This window comes from Neolamprologus multifasciatus, chromosome 18 (assembly GCF_963576455.1).
Source record: "Neolamprologus multifasciatus chromosome 18, fNeoMul1.2, whole genome shotgun sequence".
Classification (NCBI taxonomy): domain Eukaryota; kingdom Metazoa; phylum Chordata; class Actinopteri; order Cichliformes; family Cichlidae; genus Neolamprologus; species Neolamprologus multifasciatus.
The window spans coordinates 35,338,675-35,357,011 of NC_140456.1; the positions used below are offsets into that span (position 1 = coordinate 35,338,675).

The 18,337-nt window shown below is 40.0% G+C and overlaps 1 protein-coding gene and 1 long non-coding RNA gene across 6 annotated transcripts in view; one reads left to right on the forward strand and one right to left on the reverse strand.

Moving 5' to 3' along the window:
• LOC146498526 (protein NLRC3-like) overlaps positions 1-18,337 on the reverse strand; it is a 75,524-nt gene that overhangs the window by 28,758 nt on the left and 28,429 nt on the right. For 4 of the 5 annotated variants that reach the window (XM_085139989.1, XM_085139988.1, XM_085139987.1 and 1 more), the window contains one exon: positions 10,091-10,264. In XM_085139989.1, coding sequence (XP_084996115.1) covers positions 10,091-10,264 — 174 coding nt within the window. Of the gene's footprint in view, positions 1-10,090; positions 10,265-13,607; positions 15,583-18,337 lie in introns of those variants that run through there. The other variant, XM_085139990.1, reaches the window with a different exon arrangement.
• LOC146498527 (uncharacterized) lies at positions 4,256-6,454 on the forward strand. Its single transcript, XR_014870557.1, has 6 exons — positions 4,256-4,387; positions 4,533-4,579; positions 4,877-4,921; positions 5,588-5,617; positions 6,064-6,132; positions 6,340-6,454. It is a non-coding gene; the product is annotated as an uncharacterized LOC146498527 (long non-coding RNA).

Sequence of the window (18,337 nt, forward strand, 5' to 3'; positions counted from 1 at the left end):
GCCTTTAAAATAATGATTAAAATGCTGTGATTGCAGCCACTCCCCAACTCTCTGTGAATGGTTCTCATGGCCATTGATCAGTGGGCCTTGATCAGTTGTTGTTGCTCAATGGTCATGAGAATTTGCATAATTATGATTAAGGAACTGAGCTCCCAGCCCATTGTTCCTTCAGTGGGCTGGTTTCAGTCATTATGCAGATGCACTGTTTATAGGGTTGGAAACCTGCAGTCAGCTGAGACCAGTGATGGGAATAAGTCGTTACTAACGGCGTTACTTTTTTCAGTAATGAGTAAGCTAACTAATTACTCCCATACGGTAAAAAAATAAATTTTTCCTGGCCAAAATATATTTCAAATATATGGTAAATATATTTTGTATTTGTGATGCTCCAAAAAAAAATATTTTTGAAATTGAAAATATATTTCTTTCAAACCAAAATACATTTCAAAACATATTTTAGGGTGAAGAAAATACATTTCCAACCTTACAGTAGAATGTATATCAAAGTATCCTTTATTTAAAATGTATTTAGTGCAATAATGATGATAATGATAATAATACTAAAAGTAACATGTTTTATGCACATCTGCAAAAAACAGTTGGATTCAAACAAAAGAGTCAAACGTCTATCACGAATCAGGTTGTTTATTCATTTGCTTACAGTATTTCACATTACACAATATCTCACTATAATGTAGCGTTCACTTGACTTTGAAATTATCTGTCAGTGATACAGTAAACAAGATACAACAACTGATATGTACACTTTAGTTTTTGACAATATATACAATATCGTACTTAAAGGAACACACTCCACTTTTTTGGAAATAGGCTCATTCGCCATCTCCCTCAGAGTTAAAAATGCAGCGTCTTCTTTCTAGATCCATACGTTAATAGGACTCTGGAGCGTGATCTTACGGGATGGGGCGTAGCCAGGATTTTTGGTCGAGGCGCCATATTAGCAGGCCAAACAAATGCTTGCTGTGTGGCCGGTTGTAATGTTAGATTGCACTACTGGCAAAGGAATAAGCTTGAAAACAGGCTCTCTTTTCATTGTTTCCTCACCTGGAAGCATCATGAGGTGTTGGATGTTACCAAAAGAAGGCGTCTAACCTGCATAGCAGCTGTGAGACAAGCTGATATTCAGTTCTCTACCATCCCCAGATCTGTTGGTTTGCTCCAGTATTTTCATTCAGGTAAGTTCTAAATAAGTTCATATTATTCTTTATAGCCTGTTAGTTTTATTTTCAATGTGCTCTGAGATCATAGCACAAACTTAGAACAAACATGCAGAACTACCTTCTATTTATAGAGTTGCTAATTATTTGGCATTATTGCAGCAAACCAGCCTATGAAATGAATGAAATAAATCCTGACTGGGTTCCAACACTACACATGGGGCACTACGAAATCTCTGCTTCAAACCACATGCTACATACCACCATGCCAATCAGATTACTTCTTCCATGTGAGGGTGAAAAGGTGACCCTCCTGGATAAGATGGCAAAGGTTTGCTGCGTTTTGGTGAACATGTGCCCCAGTGTGGTAGTAAAACCAGGGTAAAATACTCTTGTTAAATACTCTTAAGTCTTGTGCTGTTTATGTAGTGACAAGTTTTCAAAAGAGACAGTAAATTACAGAATGCTAGCAGTGGGTGATATTGTTTAAGTGCTGTCATGATTTTATGTGAACATTTTGTCATTTGTAAACTATACATAACATTGATTCTACATTGTAACTGATTTGATGTTCTACAAAGTGCTTTTAATTAAAAATAGGCAAACATTTCTTTGTTTCTTTATTCAACTTTTGAACAGTGGTACTTAGTAAGTACATATTCAGTAAATGCAAAGTATTTACATGGCCCCCTAAACTAAAACATTATGGGTTATTCAGAACAGAACTATGCTTGGAAAAATATTGTCCCATCAGTTGATCCAACTCCTCCACAGTAGCAGGTGGAACTTTTCTTTTTTGAGGACGGCTCCTTTTACCTTTCAATACGGATGGTCTGTTTATGTTTTGATCAAGAACCTTTTTTAAGGGCAGCTGAAGAGGAGAAGTCTGTCTTATGGCCAACCTCTGGCTGTATCTTGGTCATATTACCAGGCAAAACCCAGTATTCAGGTTCATCTGTAACAGTCCTTGTGCCACAGATCCTCACTGTTGCTTCTACATTAAACAGAAGAGCAGCGACATGGCTGCAGGTCTCCATGACTCCGGCCATACAGCTGCAGTGGGCGGCTTCAACCTTCCCTGTGAGGCTCACAATGATTTGTGGTTGCAATGCTGCAATTCAGTCTTTAAGAGTGCAGTACCTGAAACACACACAGACAAAGTTCATTTAAAGACAAGAACTTTAATAAGCCAAGGCCGACATAAATGTGTTTTATTTACTTTCAAATCCATTTATCATAAATGTAACAAATAAAGTGTTTTTATGTATCCATCTATAGAACCCTGCATGTTATATTTTAAATCTGCATGTTTCTTTTTAGAAACCTATCAGCAAAAAATGAACCTAAAGTATGCAATGCAAGGATGTAATCACTTTCAAGATGGAGAAAACATAAAGTTCGACTTTAAGTGACAATTATGGACACCTAATATGATAAGGAGATTCTGCAGGTCATTAATCAATGTATAAAACTAAAACAATGTATTTTTAGTGACACAGCACACAAACAAGGAAGCAAGATGTGTAATTAGGATTATTTATAATAAATATGAATTAATTAGGGCAATTTCTTTAACCATAAAGAATAACTAAATCCTTCAGGACAATGTCACATCAATGCACTGAACTCACTATGTTATCCCTCTAACAGAGCCTCCGCGTGTTCTCACTGTAATTTCCCCCTCATGAATGAATTTATGCTGCACTAATTTGAATGTTTGGGGGGAATCAAACGCATTTTACTCACAGTACTCAAGCTGACTTACCTTTGCTTGAATGACGGCGTACTCACAACGTGGAGGCTTAAAAACAGCCAAATCTTGTACCCAATCCTTGGTGAATTGGATGTGCGCCTCCAGAGATTTATAATTGCGAAATTGGTGCGCCGTGTATGCTCTGACTCCACAGACAAGGTACGGGAGTAGATCATGCTAAGTCAATAGCGGTTTGGTCTTCAGGGTTTCTACTCCACGGCTATATTTCATACGGGTCCACATTTCAACAGTCAAGTACCGTCTCTTTGCATCTGGACACAATCTGTCTCTATACCGTCATTTTCTTTTGAGCTACGTTTCAGAATGGTTCGTAGCAATCTTGTTTTGATTCGTGGCCCGCCAAGATGGTGCTGCGCTCCCACAATGCATTGCGACATTACGTCTACTCCAAAGCCCTTTGCGTGCAGAAGAGTATGCGCATGCGCATTGCCATGGTGGTTTAAAAAATAAAGATATAATGAAAAGTAATTAATAAAAATTAAATATTTAAACATTCCCACAAATGTGCAATGAACGTGCAAAAACTCTCTTTATTATTTGTTGCTGTTTCTCTCTTTCTTTCTTTCTTCCTTTTTTTTTTTTTGAAAAATAACGACGTCTCTGAGGCGCGAATTCCGACAGTGAGAGGAACGGCCGGATACAGGAGATGGGAAGAAACAAGCCGATTATGTTTGCGTTAAGTGGTTGGAAGATGTAAAATTCTCAATTCTGCCAACTGAACATATACGAGATTTTAATGAGGATGAATAATTAGCCGGCATGGAGGAAACGGACCTTTATTTGGTGGAGTGGCGACAAGAAGCCAAAAGGCGGGTGGCCGGTCTATGAAGCCTCCATCATCAAGCTAGCAGGTGCCTTTTCTCATATAATATTACTTTATTCTCGCTTATTTGGCACGGAAGCGTAGAGCTGCCACCCAGGCAAAAGAGAAATATAAGTATATCACGTTATAACGTGAAAAGTTTATCGTTCTAACAATATACTATCATGTTTATACAATATACTTTTTACGTTTTAACAACATGTTTGAACAACATTGTACGAAAAATGTACATAATTATCACGTCCGTACAATATTGTGCGAACGTGATAATTATGTATATTGTAATAACGTGATATTATATTATACAAACATGAAAAGCATAATGTTAGAACAATAAACATTTCACGTTATAACGTGACATAGCTCTATTTTTCTTTTGCCTGGGTGGCAGCTCCACGCTTCCATAATTTGGTAATCAAAATATGTAACTTAATTAATTATATTGTGACGTACTTTTGACTTTTCTTATTATTCTGCCTTCTCAGAAAGGGAAAAAATACAAATAAAACTGTTTACACTTGTTATACACAATAACTATCAAAACCTATTCACATTTAATTTGGCTTTCACAGAAATCCCACCTCTCCTTCTGGCTACAGAGTACTTACCAAGGTTAGAAACAAAGCACAGTTATGCTTTATTAATGTTCGCTAATTACAATGTTCCACATTTCCTTGCTTTTTAAGTCATTTTTAGGCTTTTTAGAGTTTTTGTTTTTTGTTTTTTTAGCAGTAATGTTTCTGCCTATTTATTTCAGCCCATGAAATCGAATGCAGATCTTCCTGATGTGAGATTTACATAAATGTAAGTAATTTTGTTTGTCATTAATGTTGTTGCTGTTGTTGTTTTTGTGCAGTTTGCAATCATATAAACCTAGCAAGCATCAGTCAGCACAGTGACTAACCTGAACAGATTCTTGCTTTATTCACATATATTATATGTAATTATATATACCTGCACATTGTACCTAGGGTTGCAGCCACTTGGCCCCACCCCATTGTTGTGATTGTACTTATACACTGCATCTGAACAGGGAACAGTCTGCCACATTAATGTATTTTTAAGTGACTTGTTGGTAATACATGAATTTGTTTCTTACAGATGTCAAAGTCTCAACCTCACGCTGCCCTCCCCCATCCTCCTAAAGTAAGTATTTGTTGTTGTAGCTTTTTATGCAGTGTCTGTGTCACATGCTAATCATAATTATTGAAATAACTGTTTTCTAACAGATTTTCCAAAACACTAGTTATGTTTGTTGTCATTCAGACCAGTACTACTGCTTAGACATTGCTTAGTGGTCATGCATGTTTGACAAGCTTGTTATGATACCAAAACAGTAGGCCTATCACAATAATCGATATATCGACACAATACATGTACATGACCTCAATAATTGTTGATGATACAATTTATCTGCCATTATATTTACAAAAATAAAATATAATAATAACAACACAATAACATTAAATAACATTGTTTTCTATTTGTTAGAAAATTTACTATTTATTCAAGTTTTTATGGTATCTAATATTTTGATACCTAATTTCGATGATCTAAATATTTTAAGAATTAGATGTTGGTTTGTCAATTGAAAGCGTGTAGACCTTGCATTATTATGGTGAGATTCTCTGAGATTCTCTGATATTCAGTTACAGTTCACAACACAGCTACCTGTACATGCAGTATTATACTGTAAATATAAATCTCTGCATTTAGCATCCCACTAGAAGAGTCACAGTTACTGCCTCTTTTTTTTTTTTTTTTTTCCAAATACCTGTACTATTACTAACACATTTACTGTTTTACTTTTAGCCTGTGGATACAAATGCAGACTTCCTTAATGTAAGTTGTGCATTTTAATTACATCATGTTATTTTTATTATTTATTTATTTATTTTATTTTACATTCAAATATTTCAAGCTTCTTGGTTAAAGAAGCTTTATTGCTAGTAGGTTGATAATTGATATTCCCAATTCATTTCTCACCTCTGATTGAATGCCTTTGTTTGTTGGCCTTTTTTGACTATAACAAAACATTTTTGCAGGATATATATGGTGAATTTATATGCATAGATACAGTCGTAGTGCTTGACACATGCACACAGCAGTAGATGTACTAAAAAGGAAATAATTACAATCATGATGTTGATTGCTGATGTCAGTATATATATTTTAGAGGAATGTTTTGTTTTTCACCCAAAATGAACTATATTGCTTCAGAAGAGATTTATTACCCTACCTGACTCTTATATATTGTTCTGTTTTTTGTTTGTTTTTGTTATTTTCAGGTTCAATGGTGCGTGTTCTTCTGATGGCCGTCTTCCCACTGGAGGTTTTGATCCACAGCAATTTAAAAGGTAAACAGCTTTGAAAGTCAGTTCAAATGGTTAGCTAATAGTACTCTAAAAAGCCTACAACTCTGTCACCAGTTTCTTTACCAAAAAGTACCCATAAAAGTATCTCTCAATAGCATATCATTGTAGTTCAAATGTTTAGTTGTACAAATATCAGATTTTTGGAAATCTAAAACTAGTCAAACACTCAAATGTTCATGCTTTTTATAGGAGGACAGAGCAAAACGGACATCAGCGCAGAGTGAAGAACTGCCCTTGATAAGGACACTATGACAGGCATATATAGTAAGTGAAGACTTTCTGTGTATCTAAAATTGCATACAGCACAAGTAACTTACTTTGCAACAATTAAAATAGGTTGTAAAGCAAGTTACCAATACAAATAGGTGATGATGCATTGTAGTGGTTGGTCTCAGACAAAGAAGGTCAACAGATTTATGAATGCTGGAGGGTAAGGAGAGACGACCAAAAGGGGTGTTAGCATTACTGTAATGTGAACTGGATAGACTTTCCATCTAGGAAAAAAAAGAGGTAAAATTATGCGTAAAATATATCTGTATAAATATCTGTATCTATATAAACAGAAATATCTGTTTGCTAAATGAAGCCAGCTAACATAAATCATATTTTTATTTTAACTCTGATAAAAGTAATAGAACTGTGACTTTTGTTTGTTACAGTGGCGGTAAGGAAGAGGTTTCCCAATGTGTCCAGAGGGGCTTTGAGGATTGCAGTGAAAGCTGGGGGAACTGAGACTGTTGGAAAAGGAAAAGAAATTACATTTTAAGTATGTTGACTTATGTTCATACAATCACAAGCACATATACACATACACACACATATGTGTGTGTATGTGTATACATATGAATATGAATATATATATATATATATATATATATATATATATATATATATATATGTACACACACACACACACACACACACACACACACACACACACATATGTGTGTGTATGTGTATACATATGAATATGAATATATATATATATATATATATATATATATATATATATGTACACACACACACACACACACACACACACACATATATGTGTGTGTGTGTTTCTTTTAGAATGTTTAAGTATGTAATGAGAATAAAATTATGAAATGTATATTCCTTGCCTGATTGATATGCTATATGTATGTTTTAAACATCAAATAAAGATTTATTTCAGCTGTTACATGTGAATGTGTTTTCTTAGAAATATATGAAAGGTTAAATTTATATATTTTTGAATGATTTTAAATAAGTTTAAATTGTATTTTGAAATATATTTTATAAATATATTTCAAAATATAAAAAAACAGCCAAAAATATATGTTTTAAAACACATTTCAAAATATATTATAAATATATTTTTTAAATATATTTTAAAATATACAAAAAATGGCCAAAAAATATATGTGCTAAAATACATTTCAAAATATATAAATATATTTTAAAATGTATTTTAGCATATATATTTTTGGCCATTTTTTGTATATTTTGAAATATATTTCAAAATGTATTTTAAAATATATTTTTTTACCGTATGGGCTATCTCTATCATTACAACACCGTTACAGTTACTAACAAGAAAATGCAATCCATTAATATTTTTCAACAAACAGACAGTTGAAGCTGTGTTCAGCCTCATCTTATATCAGCTGCAGGAAGTAGCTGTAAGTAATCTGGACGCTACAGCTTTAAGCAGCTGCGCTCCCGCGGACGGTAATCACGATCACTGTCTAGCACAACACCTGGAGCTCAGGGGGCAAAACAATCGCAGCAGTGCTGCTGTTTGCTGAGGAAGAATAAAGTAGTCGTGGTAAGCCAATCACATGACCACTTACAGACAAAGCAACAAGGTGACATATACCAGTTTGTAAACTGTGTTGATAGGCCACGTAAAACCAGAGTCATGATAAACAATATAGACGCGGAGTTTTTTCCTCAATAGTTTCATCACGTTTACTGTCTAAGGACAGCGCAGCGAGACCTCTCTGCTTATGAGAGAAAAAAAAACCAAGGGTTTTAGGAGTGACGCGAGAGAGAGAGAGAGAGCAGGAAAAGAGAGAGCGAGTTTTGACGTTTAGTGTGTTTGCAGTGTGTAGTTAATGTGTTGTCTTGTGTAGTTAGTGTGTAGTGTTGTGGATAGTTTTGTGTTGTGTGTCAGAACAACGAGGCGACTGCTGTCTCCAGGTAGAAGTATATATATATATAGTGGACAGAAATTATTTTTTGGAGTGGCACAAATAATTTGTGTGACATCTTATTGAAGAACAGCTGATTGTTCTGTAAATAGTTTGAAGTGGTTATTTTAAAAAATCAAGATAAAAGGTAAATGGATGCAAATACTTTGTTGTTTGCAAATCTAGTGCATAGGATTTTAAAATTGAAAATTATATTTGCATTTAAAGTTATGAAATATGATTCATTGTTTGTGGTTGTTACAGTAAAAAAAATATAACTTTTTCTACTCTGATTTTATGTTTTTTGTCTGATTTTAGATCAATTGTGTTAATACAGTTTGTCAAAATTAAAACATGACTGTAGATTCAGACGTGTGAGGTTGTGCTGAAATGAATGATACCAAACAAGGCAAAGTAAATAGTTTTTAAAGGTGAAATGTAGAGGAAACATCAGAAGTAGTTAAAAATGGCCAATCCTACCCTGGACCCCAGAGGGTTAAACGTTTTTTTTAAAGTAACGCAATAGTTTACTTTTTGAGTGATTAATTAATTTTAGAATATTGTAACTCAGTTACTAACTCAGTTACTTTTTTGAAGAAGTAATTAGTAACTATAATTAATTACTTGTTCAAAGTAACTTGCCCAAAACTGGCTGAGACTGAAGAAGTCACTTGGATGAGTGATGAAATGTTTCTTCCACAAAACGCTATGTCCAGATGACCAGAATCAACTTTTGGACATTTACTTACCTGGATGATTGAGCGTGCATCAAGACCACTCACTCACCCTTCCCTCCTGCCTCTCAGCTGCTGAAGCTCACAGTTTGTTACAATGGGAGAGTCACTCCTTCATCTGAGATGAAGCCTGATAGTCTGACTGATGCAATATAACATTCAGTCTACACTTCCGTTTTTGTGCAAAGATGATAAGCAGACTAAAGGAAAAATATATGAACTCAGTTCCACCACTATTAAAAAAAGAAAACAGTGTCTGACTCACATTACTGCAGCAGCAGATTGCAAGTAAAATAATCTGAAAGTCACTATTTCACTAAATTATTTAGATGAGAAAATATATATTTAACACATTTGAGGAAATACTAATAAAATAAACTAAATAAATGTCTGATTTAGAAATCTTAATTTTTTTTGTTCTATAAAATAGTTGTTTTGATTTTTCAATCACTCATCGTAGCAGTAGGATTTACATGAAAATAAAAACAAATTAAGTTTGAGTGAAAAAGTACATTTTTGTCTGGGCAACTGACTCAGTGACTCAAATGACTTAAAAAACCTGATTCATTTTGGTGAGTGACTCATTTAAACTCGATTCGGTAAAAAGAATCAAATTTACCATCACTAATACAAATCCCTTTGGAGAAAACAGCTTTAAAACATGTATTGTTAAATTCCAGATGTTTCTTTGCAAGGAAAACTCAAACACTGAAATATTACCACCAGTAACCTCCTACATATGGAAATGTGGTGTCATTAAAGACATAATAATTTCATTAATACCCAATATCCAGCAAAATATGTAATTTGTACATTTTGTTCCTAATGAAATCAAATGTATATATTGTGGAAGATTAGCCAAATTTCTGTAAATTGGCCAGAACATATGACTGTGACAAATTTTACACGGTAATTCAGAGTCTAATAATCCACTCAAATATAAATATAAGTTCAGCTAATAGCTTTATTGATAAGTCAATCAATAATATAATTCACATTTTAAATGATCATATGTGTTAACGTTTGAATCCTGACCTGAGGGTTTCCACTGCACACTGTGAACTCTTTAGTCCAGCAGACAGAAGCTTCACTCCTGAATCTTGCAGGTCACAGTTACTCAGGTCCAGCTCTCTCAGACTGGAGGACTGGGAGCTGAGGACTGAGCGCAGAGCTTCACGGCTTCTCTCTGACAGGTTACAGCCACTCAGTCTGAAAAATAAAAGATAATCTATAATACTTATGTAAAGTTTGCTATTATATTATTCTATTACACGTGCCATCTATTTATTTTTGAAGGAAAACTTAACATTACTAAGATACAACATCATATGGATGTACTTGAATAAAATGTTTAACTGATTAACTGGAAAATGGCGCCGGTGAGGTCGGCTGCCGTGCTGGATGCTCTGCCCCAACTTCTCCACTTTTTGCAGTTTTCGTCACTTTTTGCTATATCTGCCATAATCTTGCATGGGCATCATGCAAAACACACAAATTCGCTACAGTAGAGACACTTTGGTTTCTATTGGTCTACAATACACGAACGTTTCACCATGTTTAACTCCGGACCCAACCTGGCCAAAGGAGATCCTGAGAGAGAACAAAGGACGCGACCCTAAGCGACGGCCTCGAGGTAAACGAGCCGGCATCAGGAACAGGCTACGGGCTCGCGCACACCGCGCACCCATGCCCAGTATCCTGCTAGCCAATGTTCAATCCATCGAGAACAAGCTTGATGACCTCAGAGCCAGAATCAAGTTCCAGAGAGACATTCGGGACTGCAACCTCCTCTGCTTCACCGAGACTTGGCTGAACCCAGCGATACCAGACCACGCCGTGTAGCCGACGGGGTTCTTTTCGGTTTACCGCATGGACAGGACAATGGAGTCGGGGAAGAAAAGAGGTGGTGGAGTGTGTTTGATGGTGAACAACAGATGGTGCGACAGCACAAACATCTCCCCACTCACACGCTCTTGCTCGCCCAATCTGGAACTTTGATCGTTAAATGTCGCCCTTTCTATCTCCCTCGGGAATTCACTGCGGTCATTGCCTGCACTGTTTACATTCTGCCTCACACGGACTCGGACACTGCCTTATGTGAGCTACATGAGGCTCTCACACATCAACAAACACTTCACCAAGATGCCGCACTCATTGTTATGGGAGATTTTAACAGAGTGAATCTCAAACGGACATTTCACAACCTTCACCAGCACATCAACTGTAACACCCGGGGCACTAGGACATTAGACCACTGCTACACACCGTTCAAGAACTGTTACAAGGCTCAACCCCTGCGGCATTTGGGAAATCGGACCATGCCGCCATCTTCTCATGCCTGCTTACAAACAAAGGCTAAAGCAGCAACCACCAATCAGGAGGGAGGTCACTCGCTGGACGGACCAATCAGTGGCCGTGCTGCAGGACGCACTGGATGACGCACACTGGGACATGTTTCGGCGCAGCTCTGATAACATAACATGTTTACGGAAGTGGTTGTGGGATTTATCGGGAAACTAGCGGACAACACAGCAGAAAGAACTATCATCCGAACGTTTCCCAACCAGAAGCCGTGGGTGGATAAAAACATCCGCGACGCTCTCAGATCACGCACCGCTGCCTACAATGAAGGGTTCGTCTCCAGTAATATGGACCTATACAAGGCTGCGTCCTACAACGTGCGCAGCGCGGTCAGAAAGGCAAAGCGGGAGCTACGGGGAAAAACTAGAGTCACAGCTACGGACAGTGCGACTCTAGGAGCCTGTGGAAAGGACTGCGGACTATAACGGACTATAAACGATGAGCTTCTTCAATGATGAATGCCGATGCTTCACTGGCTGATGAGCTGAACACGTTTTATGCTCGCTTTGATGCTGCAGCAATTAAAAAACAAACGGCCTGCGCTGCGCTCGGAGTGCACCAGTGAAGAAAATGCATTCATCATCACAGAGCATGCCGTGAGGAACACCTTCAGGAGGGTGAACACCAGGAAGGCAGCAGGACCAGATGCAATCCCTGGCCGGGTCCTGAGAGCCTGCACTGACCAGCTAGCACCAGTGTTCACGGAGATCTTCAACCTCTCCCTGGCCCAAGCTGTGGTTCCCACGTGCTTCAAACAGTCCATCATTGTCCCTGTTCCAAAGAAACAACAGCCCGCTTGCTACAATGACTACCATCCAGTAGCACTGACTTCAATTGTGATGAAGTGTTTTGAAAGACTGATGAGAGACCACATCACTTCTTCACTTCCTGCCACCATCGACTCACTTCAGTTTGCTTACCGGACTAATCGTTCCACAGACGATGCCATATCTCACTGGCTCCACACATCCCTGAGTCACCTGGACACTGGCAGAGGGAATTATGTTAGGATGCTGTTCGTGGACTACAGTTCAGCATTCAACACAATAATTCCCTCTAAGCTTTTCACCAAGTTGACGGATCAAGGACTCAGCTCATCACTGTGTCAGTGGATCCTCAACTTCCTCACAGACAGACCCCAATCAGTGAGGGTGGGAAAACAAGTCTCCCCCTCCATCTCACTCAGCACTGGAGTGCCTCAGGGCTGTGTTTTAAGCCCCCTGCTGTACTCACTGTACACTTATGACTGTGTAGCCACATCAGACACCACCTCCATTGTCAAGTTTGCTGACGACACTGTTGTTGTAGGCCTGATCTCCGACAACATCGAGACGGCCTACCTGGAGGAGATTAGGAACCTGGAGACCTGGTGCCAGGAGAATAACCTCCTCCTAAACATCAGCAAGACTAAGGAGCTGATCGTGGATTTCACCACAAAGCAGGCGAGGAACTACAAACCCCTCATCATCAGTGGCACGCCAGTGGAGAGAGTGGACAGTTTCCGATACCTGGGTGTCCACATCACTCAGGACCTGTCATGGTCCTGCCACATCAACACCCTGGTTAAGAAAGCCCGTCAGCGTCTCTTCTTCCTCAGAAGACTTAGAGACTTCCATCTGCCACTGAAGGTGCTCAAGAACTTCTACTGCTGCACCATCGAGAGCGTCCTGACGGCAAACATCTGCACCTGGTTTGGGAACAGCACCAAGCAGGACAGACGAGATCTGCAAAGAGTGGTGCGCTCAGCCGAACGCATCATTCAATCAGAGCTCCCTGACCTGCTGTCCATCTACACCAAGCGGTGCAAGTCCAAAGCTAGGAAGATTATGATGGACCTCTCCCATCCCAACAATGGACTCTTCTCACTGTTGAGGTCTGGGAAGCGCTTCCGCTCCCTTAAGGCCAAAACAGAGAGAACGAGGAGGAGCTTCTTCCCCCAGGCTATTCGGGCCCAGAACCAGGTGTAGGACTGTACTCTCCCACACACATCACTATAAAACTGGACTCTCACACACATCACATCACCACACGCACCACCACACACTTCCTATAATCCTATAATTCCTATAATTTATAATTTTGATAATCTCTTTCTGCTATTTGCACATTTTTTTTACTGTAAATTCAAATAAAATTTGAATTTGAATTTGAATTTTGTTCTTTTAAAAAACAAAATGTCAATTGATCTGACCTCAGAGTATTTAGTTTACAGTTTAAACTTTGTAGTCCAGCAGACAGAAGCTTCACCCCTGAATCCTGGACATTTTTGATACTCAGGTCCAGCTCTGTCAGGGTAGAGGACTGAGAGCTGAGCATTGAGGACACAGTACATTAAGGAATCCCTTCCTGCAGGCATAATCCAATGATTGTCATCTCCAGTTGGAACCTCTTTTTTGTGGGGGAAAAGGATGGATCTCTCTGGCCATGCATTTACTTCAGCGGCCTCAGTGAGATTACCATCAAGAATAAGTACCTGTTACCTCATTAGCTCTGCTTTCAGGCGATTTCACAGTGCCACAGTGTTTACAACCCCCCCCTCCTCCGTAACGCTTACCACTTTTTCCAGATCAATCAGGGGGACAAGTGGAAGACAGTTTTAAGCATGCCACTGGGGGACTACGAGTATTTGGTCATGCTGCCAAAGGTTAACTAATGCTCCCGCAATGTTTCAAGATTAGTTAACAATGTCCTCCAGGACTTCCTTGACAGGTTCGTATTGGTGTATCTGGATGATATCCTCATTTTTCCCAAAACCTGCGAGGAACATCATTCCCATGTCCATGCTATTTTTCCAATGTTTGCTGGAGAATAAAACATATGCTGGTGTAGTGAGCGGCTGTGTTTTCCCACTAGACTCTGGTTTTCTGCCTTTCGGTGAAGCCTGGTCAACCTGTCCATGCTGGTCTTCTTGATTCACTCACAGCCACATTGATGCCTTTCGTCTCTTAGACTTACTGGACCACTTTGACTGGATTCAAAGCTAACAAGTACTCACCCAGGCCTCACTACCTGCAATCCCCAAGTTGCTTTCCACCTGCTGACAAGTAAGATATTGAAAATAACCTTGTTCACTTACAATAACCTCCACCAGTGATCTTTCTGACGCTGCTCTACCTCTGTTACAGTGACTCAGATCACTATCTTTGGAACCAAGACCCATGTCCCGAAACCTACCACAGAGCCCACTTCATGCTCACAGCTTCAAGCACCTGACTCCTGCCATAGTTCACAGTTCATGTTAAAAAGTCAAAGTGTCAAGTTCCTGTGTGTAAATAAAGCCTTCACATCTAGTAATATTCAGTTCCTTCATGTTTGCTTGTATTTTGCGTTCACCATGTTATGGAGTTGGATGTCTTGAGACTGGTCTTGGTCTCTAGACCGGTCTCGTCTCGAGACCACTTTTATGTGGTCTTGGTCTCGACGGACTTTGGTCTTGGTCTTGTCTTGGTCTCGTTGTCTCGGTCTTGCTTTCTCAGATTGTCATAGTGTTCGGGAGATTTGGAGTCAACCATCGGTGGCGCAGGGGGGTGGCTTACTAGGCTTAAGCCATGGTCATTTTTTTCAGAAGCCCGGGGTCTTTTGGAGTGTAATTTGTTTCATAGTTAGATGCATGACTGACAACTGTATAAAACAAAAGCTACACCAATATTCAACGCACATAGCGTACAGTTGTAAATTCCCCCTAATTTTGGTATGATCCGAGCTCAGGCACTTGCCGACTGAGCACAACAGTTAAGCATGTGAGCGAAGGGGGAAAAGCTGCTGCCTGCGAGTTGTTGTAGGAGAAGTGCAGCCAGGCAGACAGAGGAGAGCTTAAGTTTAACCAGGTACCAAAGCAAATCATTCGTACTGTCCAAATAATGGGAATATGACGGTGAATCACCAAAGATTGATGTCAAACTGATCACTTTACTCATATTACGTTACTTGCTCTTCGAGTGAATCAACAAAAGGCGAAATGAAAAGCTGAACAACAACAATGCTGTTTTTTTTTAGAGAGTCTTAGCTTACATGTGTGTTTATTTCATATTCTCAGTTGTTTCCCTCCAAGGCTAAACAAAGCACTCTAAATCAAGACAAAACAAGATGAATTTCAATACACAGCAGTATATTCACAGTTAAAACCAGATATTTACATACACTTTATTTAGTCTTTTATTGTACAACATCAATTTAGCGTAAACTTGTTTTGTTTTAGATAAATAAATATTGAAATATCTTTTGAATTAGTTAATTGTCCGAATAAAGAGAGAGAGAGCGCTTCTATTTTAATCACTTTCATCAAATTTAGGAGTACATATACACTAAGTTTATTGTTAATTAATAAGAAAACTCCAGACGATTCTGAGCTGAAGAAGCTTCCGATTGGTCCATGTATGTGAGTAAATTGGTGACACAGCTGTGGATGCATATAAGGCAAAACACAGAGCCTGTTTCTGTGACATGGGAAAATCAAGAGATGTCAACCAAAACACCAGGAAAAGAATTGTGGAGCTCCATAAGTGTGGCTCAGTTTGAATACAATTTGGTGCCATTTACAATTAAGAAATACAGACAGTTTCTCTCTTTACTCTTAAAGTTAACAAATATGTTTTTATATTTATCTAAAAAATAAACATTTAGTCTGATTTGATGTTACAATTAAAAAAGTGTTTTTATCTGAAGAGTTTGTAAATATCTGGTTTCAACTGTATATTTGATGATGTTGGTGTTTGGCTTGATGGTCAGAACAGAGAGAGAGAGAGGAACAGAGAGGGAGAGAGAGAGAGGAACAGAGAGAGAGACAGAGAGAGGAACAGAGAGAGAGAGAGAGGAACAGAGAGAGAGAGAGAGAGAGGAACAGAGAGAGAGAGAGAGGAACAGAGAGAGAGAGAGAGAGAGGAACAGAGAGAGAGACAGAGAGAGGAACAGAGAGAGAGAGAGAGGAACAGAGAGAGAGAGAGAGAGAGGAACAGAGAGAGAGAGAGAGGAACAGAAGAGAGAGAGAGAGAGAGGAACAGAGAGAGAGAGAGAGAGAGAGGAACAGAGAGATAGAGAGAGGAACAGAGAGAGAGAGAGAGGAACAGAGAGAGAGAGAGAGAGGAACAGAGAGAGAGAGAGGAGCAGAGAGAGAGAGAGGAACAGAGAGAGAGAGAGAGAGGAAAAGAGAGAGAGGGAGGAACAGAGAGAGAGGGAGAGGAACAGAGAGAGAGAGGGAGAGAGAGAGGAACAGAGAGGGAGAGAGAGGAACAGAGAGAGAGAGAGAGAGAGAGGAACAGAGAGAGAGAGAGTGGAACAGAGAGGGAGAGAGAGGAGTAGAGAGAGAGAGAGGAACAGAGAGAGAGAGAGAGGAACAGAGAGAGAGAGAGAGGAACAGAGAGAGAGAGAGGAACAGAGAGAGAGAGAGAGGAACAGAGAGAGAGAGAGAGGAACAGAGAGAGAGAGGAACAGAGAGAGAGAGAGGAACAGAGAGAGGAACAGAGAGGGAGAGAGAGGAACAGAGAGAGAGAGAGAGAGAGAGAGAGGAACAGAGAGAGAGAGAGTGGAACAGAGAGGGAGAGAGAGGAGTAGAGAGAGAGAGAGGAACAGAGAGAGAGAGAGAGAGAGGAACAGAGAGAGAGAGGAACAGAGAGAGAGAGAGGAACAGAGAGAGAGAGAGAGGAACAGAGAGAGAGAGGGGAACAGAGAGGGAGAGAGAGGAGCAGAGAGGGGGAGAGAGAGAGAGGAACAGAGAGAGAGAGAGAGAGAGAGGAACAGAGAGAGAGAGAGAGGGAACAGAGAGAGAGAGAGAGGAACAGAGAGAGAGGGAGAGGAACAGAGAGAGAGAGGGAGAGAGAGAGGAACAGAGAGGGAGAGAGAGGAACAGAGAGAGAGAGGAACAGAGAGAGAGAGAGTGGAACAGAGAGGGAGAGAGAGGAGTAGAGAGAGAGAGAGGAACAGAGAGAGAGAGAGAGGAACAGAGAGAGAGAGGAACAGAGAGAGAGAGAGGAACAGAGAGAGAGAGAGGAACAGAGAGAGAGAGGAAACAGAGAGAGAGAGAGGAACAGAGAGGGAGAGAGAGAGAGAGAGGAACAGAGAGAGAGAGAGAGAGAGAGGAACAGAGAGAGAGGGAGGAACAGAGAGAGAGAGAGAGGAACAGAGAGAGAGAGAGAGGAACAGAGAGAGAGAGGAACAGAGAGAGAGAGAGAGAGGAACAGAGAGAGAGGGAGGAACAGAGAGAGAGAGAGAGGAACAGAGAGAGAGAGGAACAGAGAGAGAGAGAGGAACAGAGAGGGAGAGAGAGAGAGAGAGGAAACAGAGAGAGAGAGAGAGAGAGAGGAACAGAGAGAGAGGGAGGAACAGAGAGAGAGAGAGAGGAACAGAGAGAGAGAGAGAGGAACAGAGAGAGAGAGAGAGGAACAGAGAGAGAGAGGGAGAGAGAGAGGAACAGAGAGGGAGAGAGAGGAACAGAGAGAGAGAGAACAGAGAGAGAGAGAGAGAGGAACAGAGAGGGAGAGAGAGTGAGAGAGAGAGAGGAACAGAGAGAGAGAGAGAGAGAGGAACAGAGAGAGGGAGAGAGATGAGGAACAGAGAGAAGAGAGAGAAGAGGAACATGAGAGAGAGGAACAGAGAGAGAGAGAGGGGAACAGAGAGAGAGAGAGAGAGGAAGAGAGAGAGAGAGAGAGGCACAGAGAGAGAGAGGAGAGAGAGAGAGAGAGAGGAACAGAGAGAGAGGGAGAGAGAGAGGAACAGAGAGGGAGAGAGAGGAGCAGAGAGGGGGAGAGAGCGAGAGAGAGAGAGGATCAGAGAGGGAGAGAGAGGATCAGAGAGGGAGAGAGAGGAACAGAGAGGGATAGAGGAACAGAGAGAGAGAGAGAGAGAGAGGGGGGGAGAGAGAGTACAGAGAGGGAGAGAGAGGAACAGAGAGAGAGAGGAACAGAGATGAGAGAGAGGAGCAGAGAG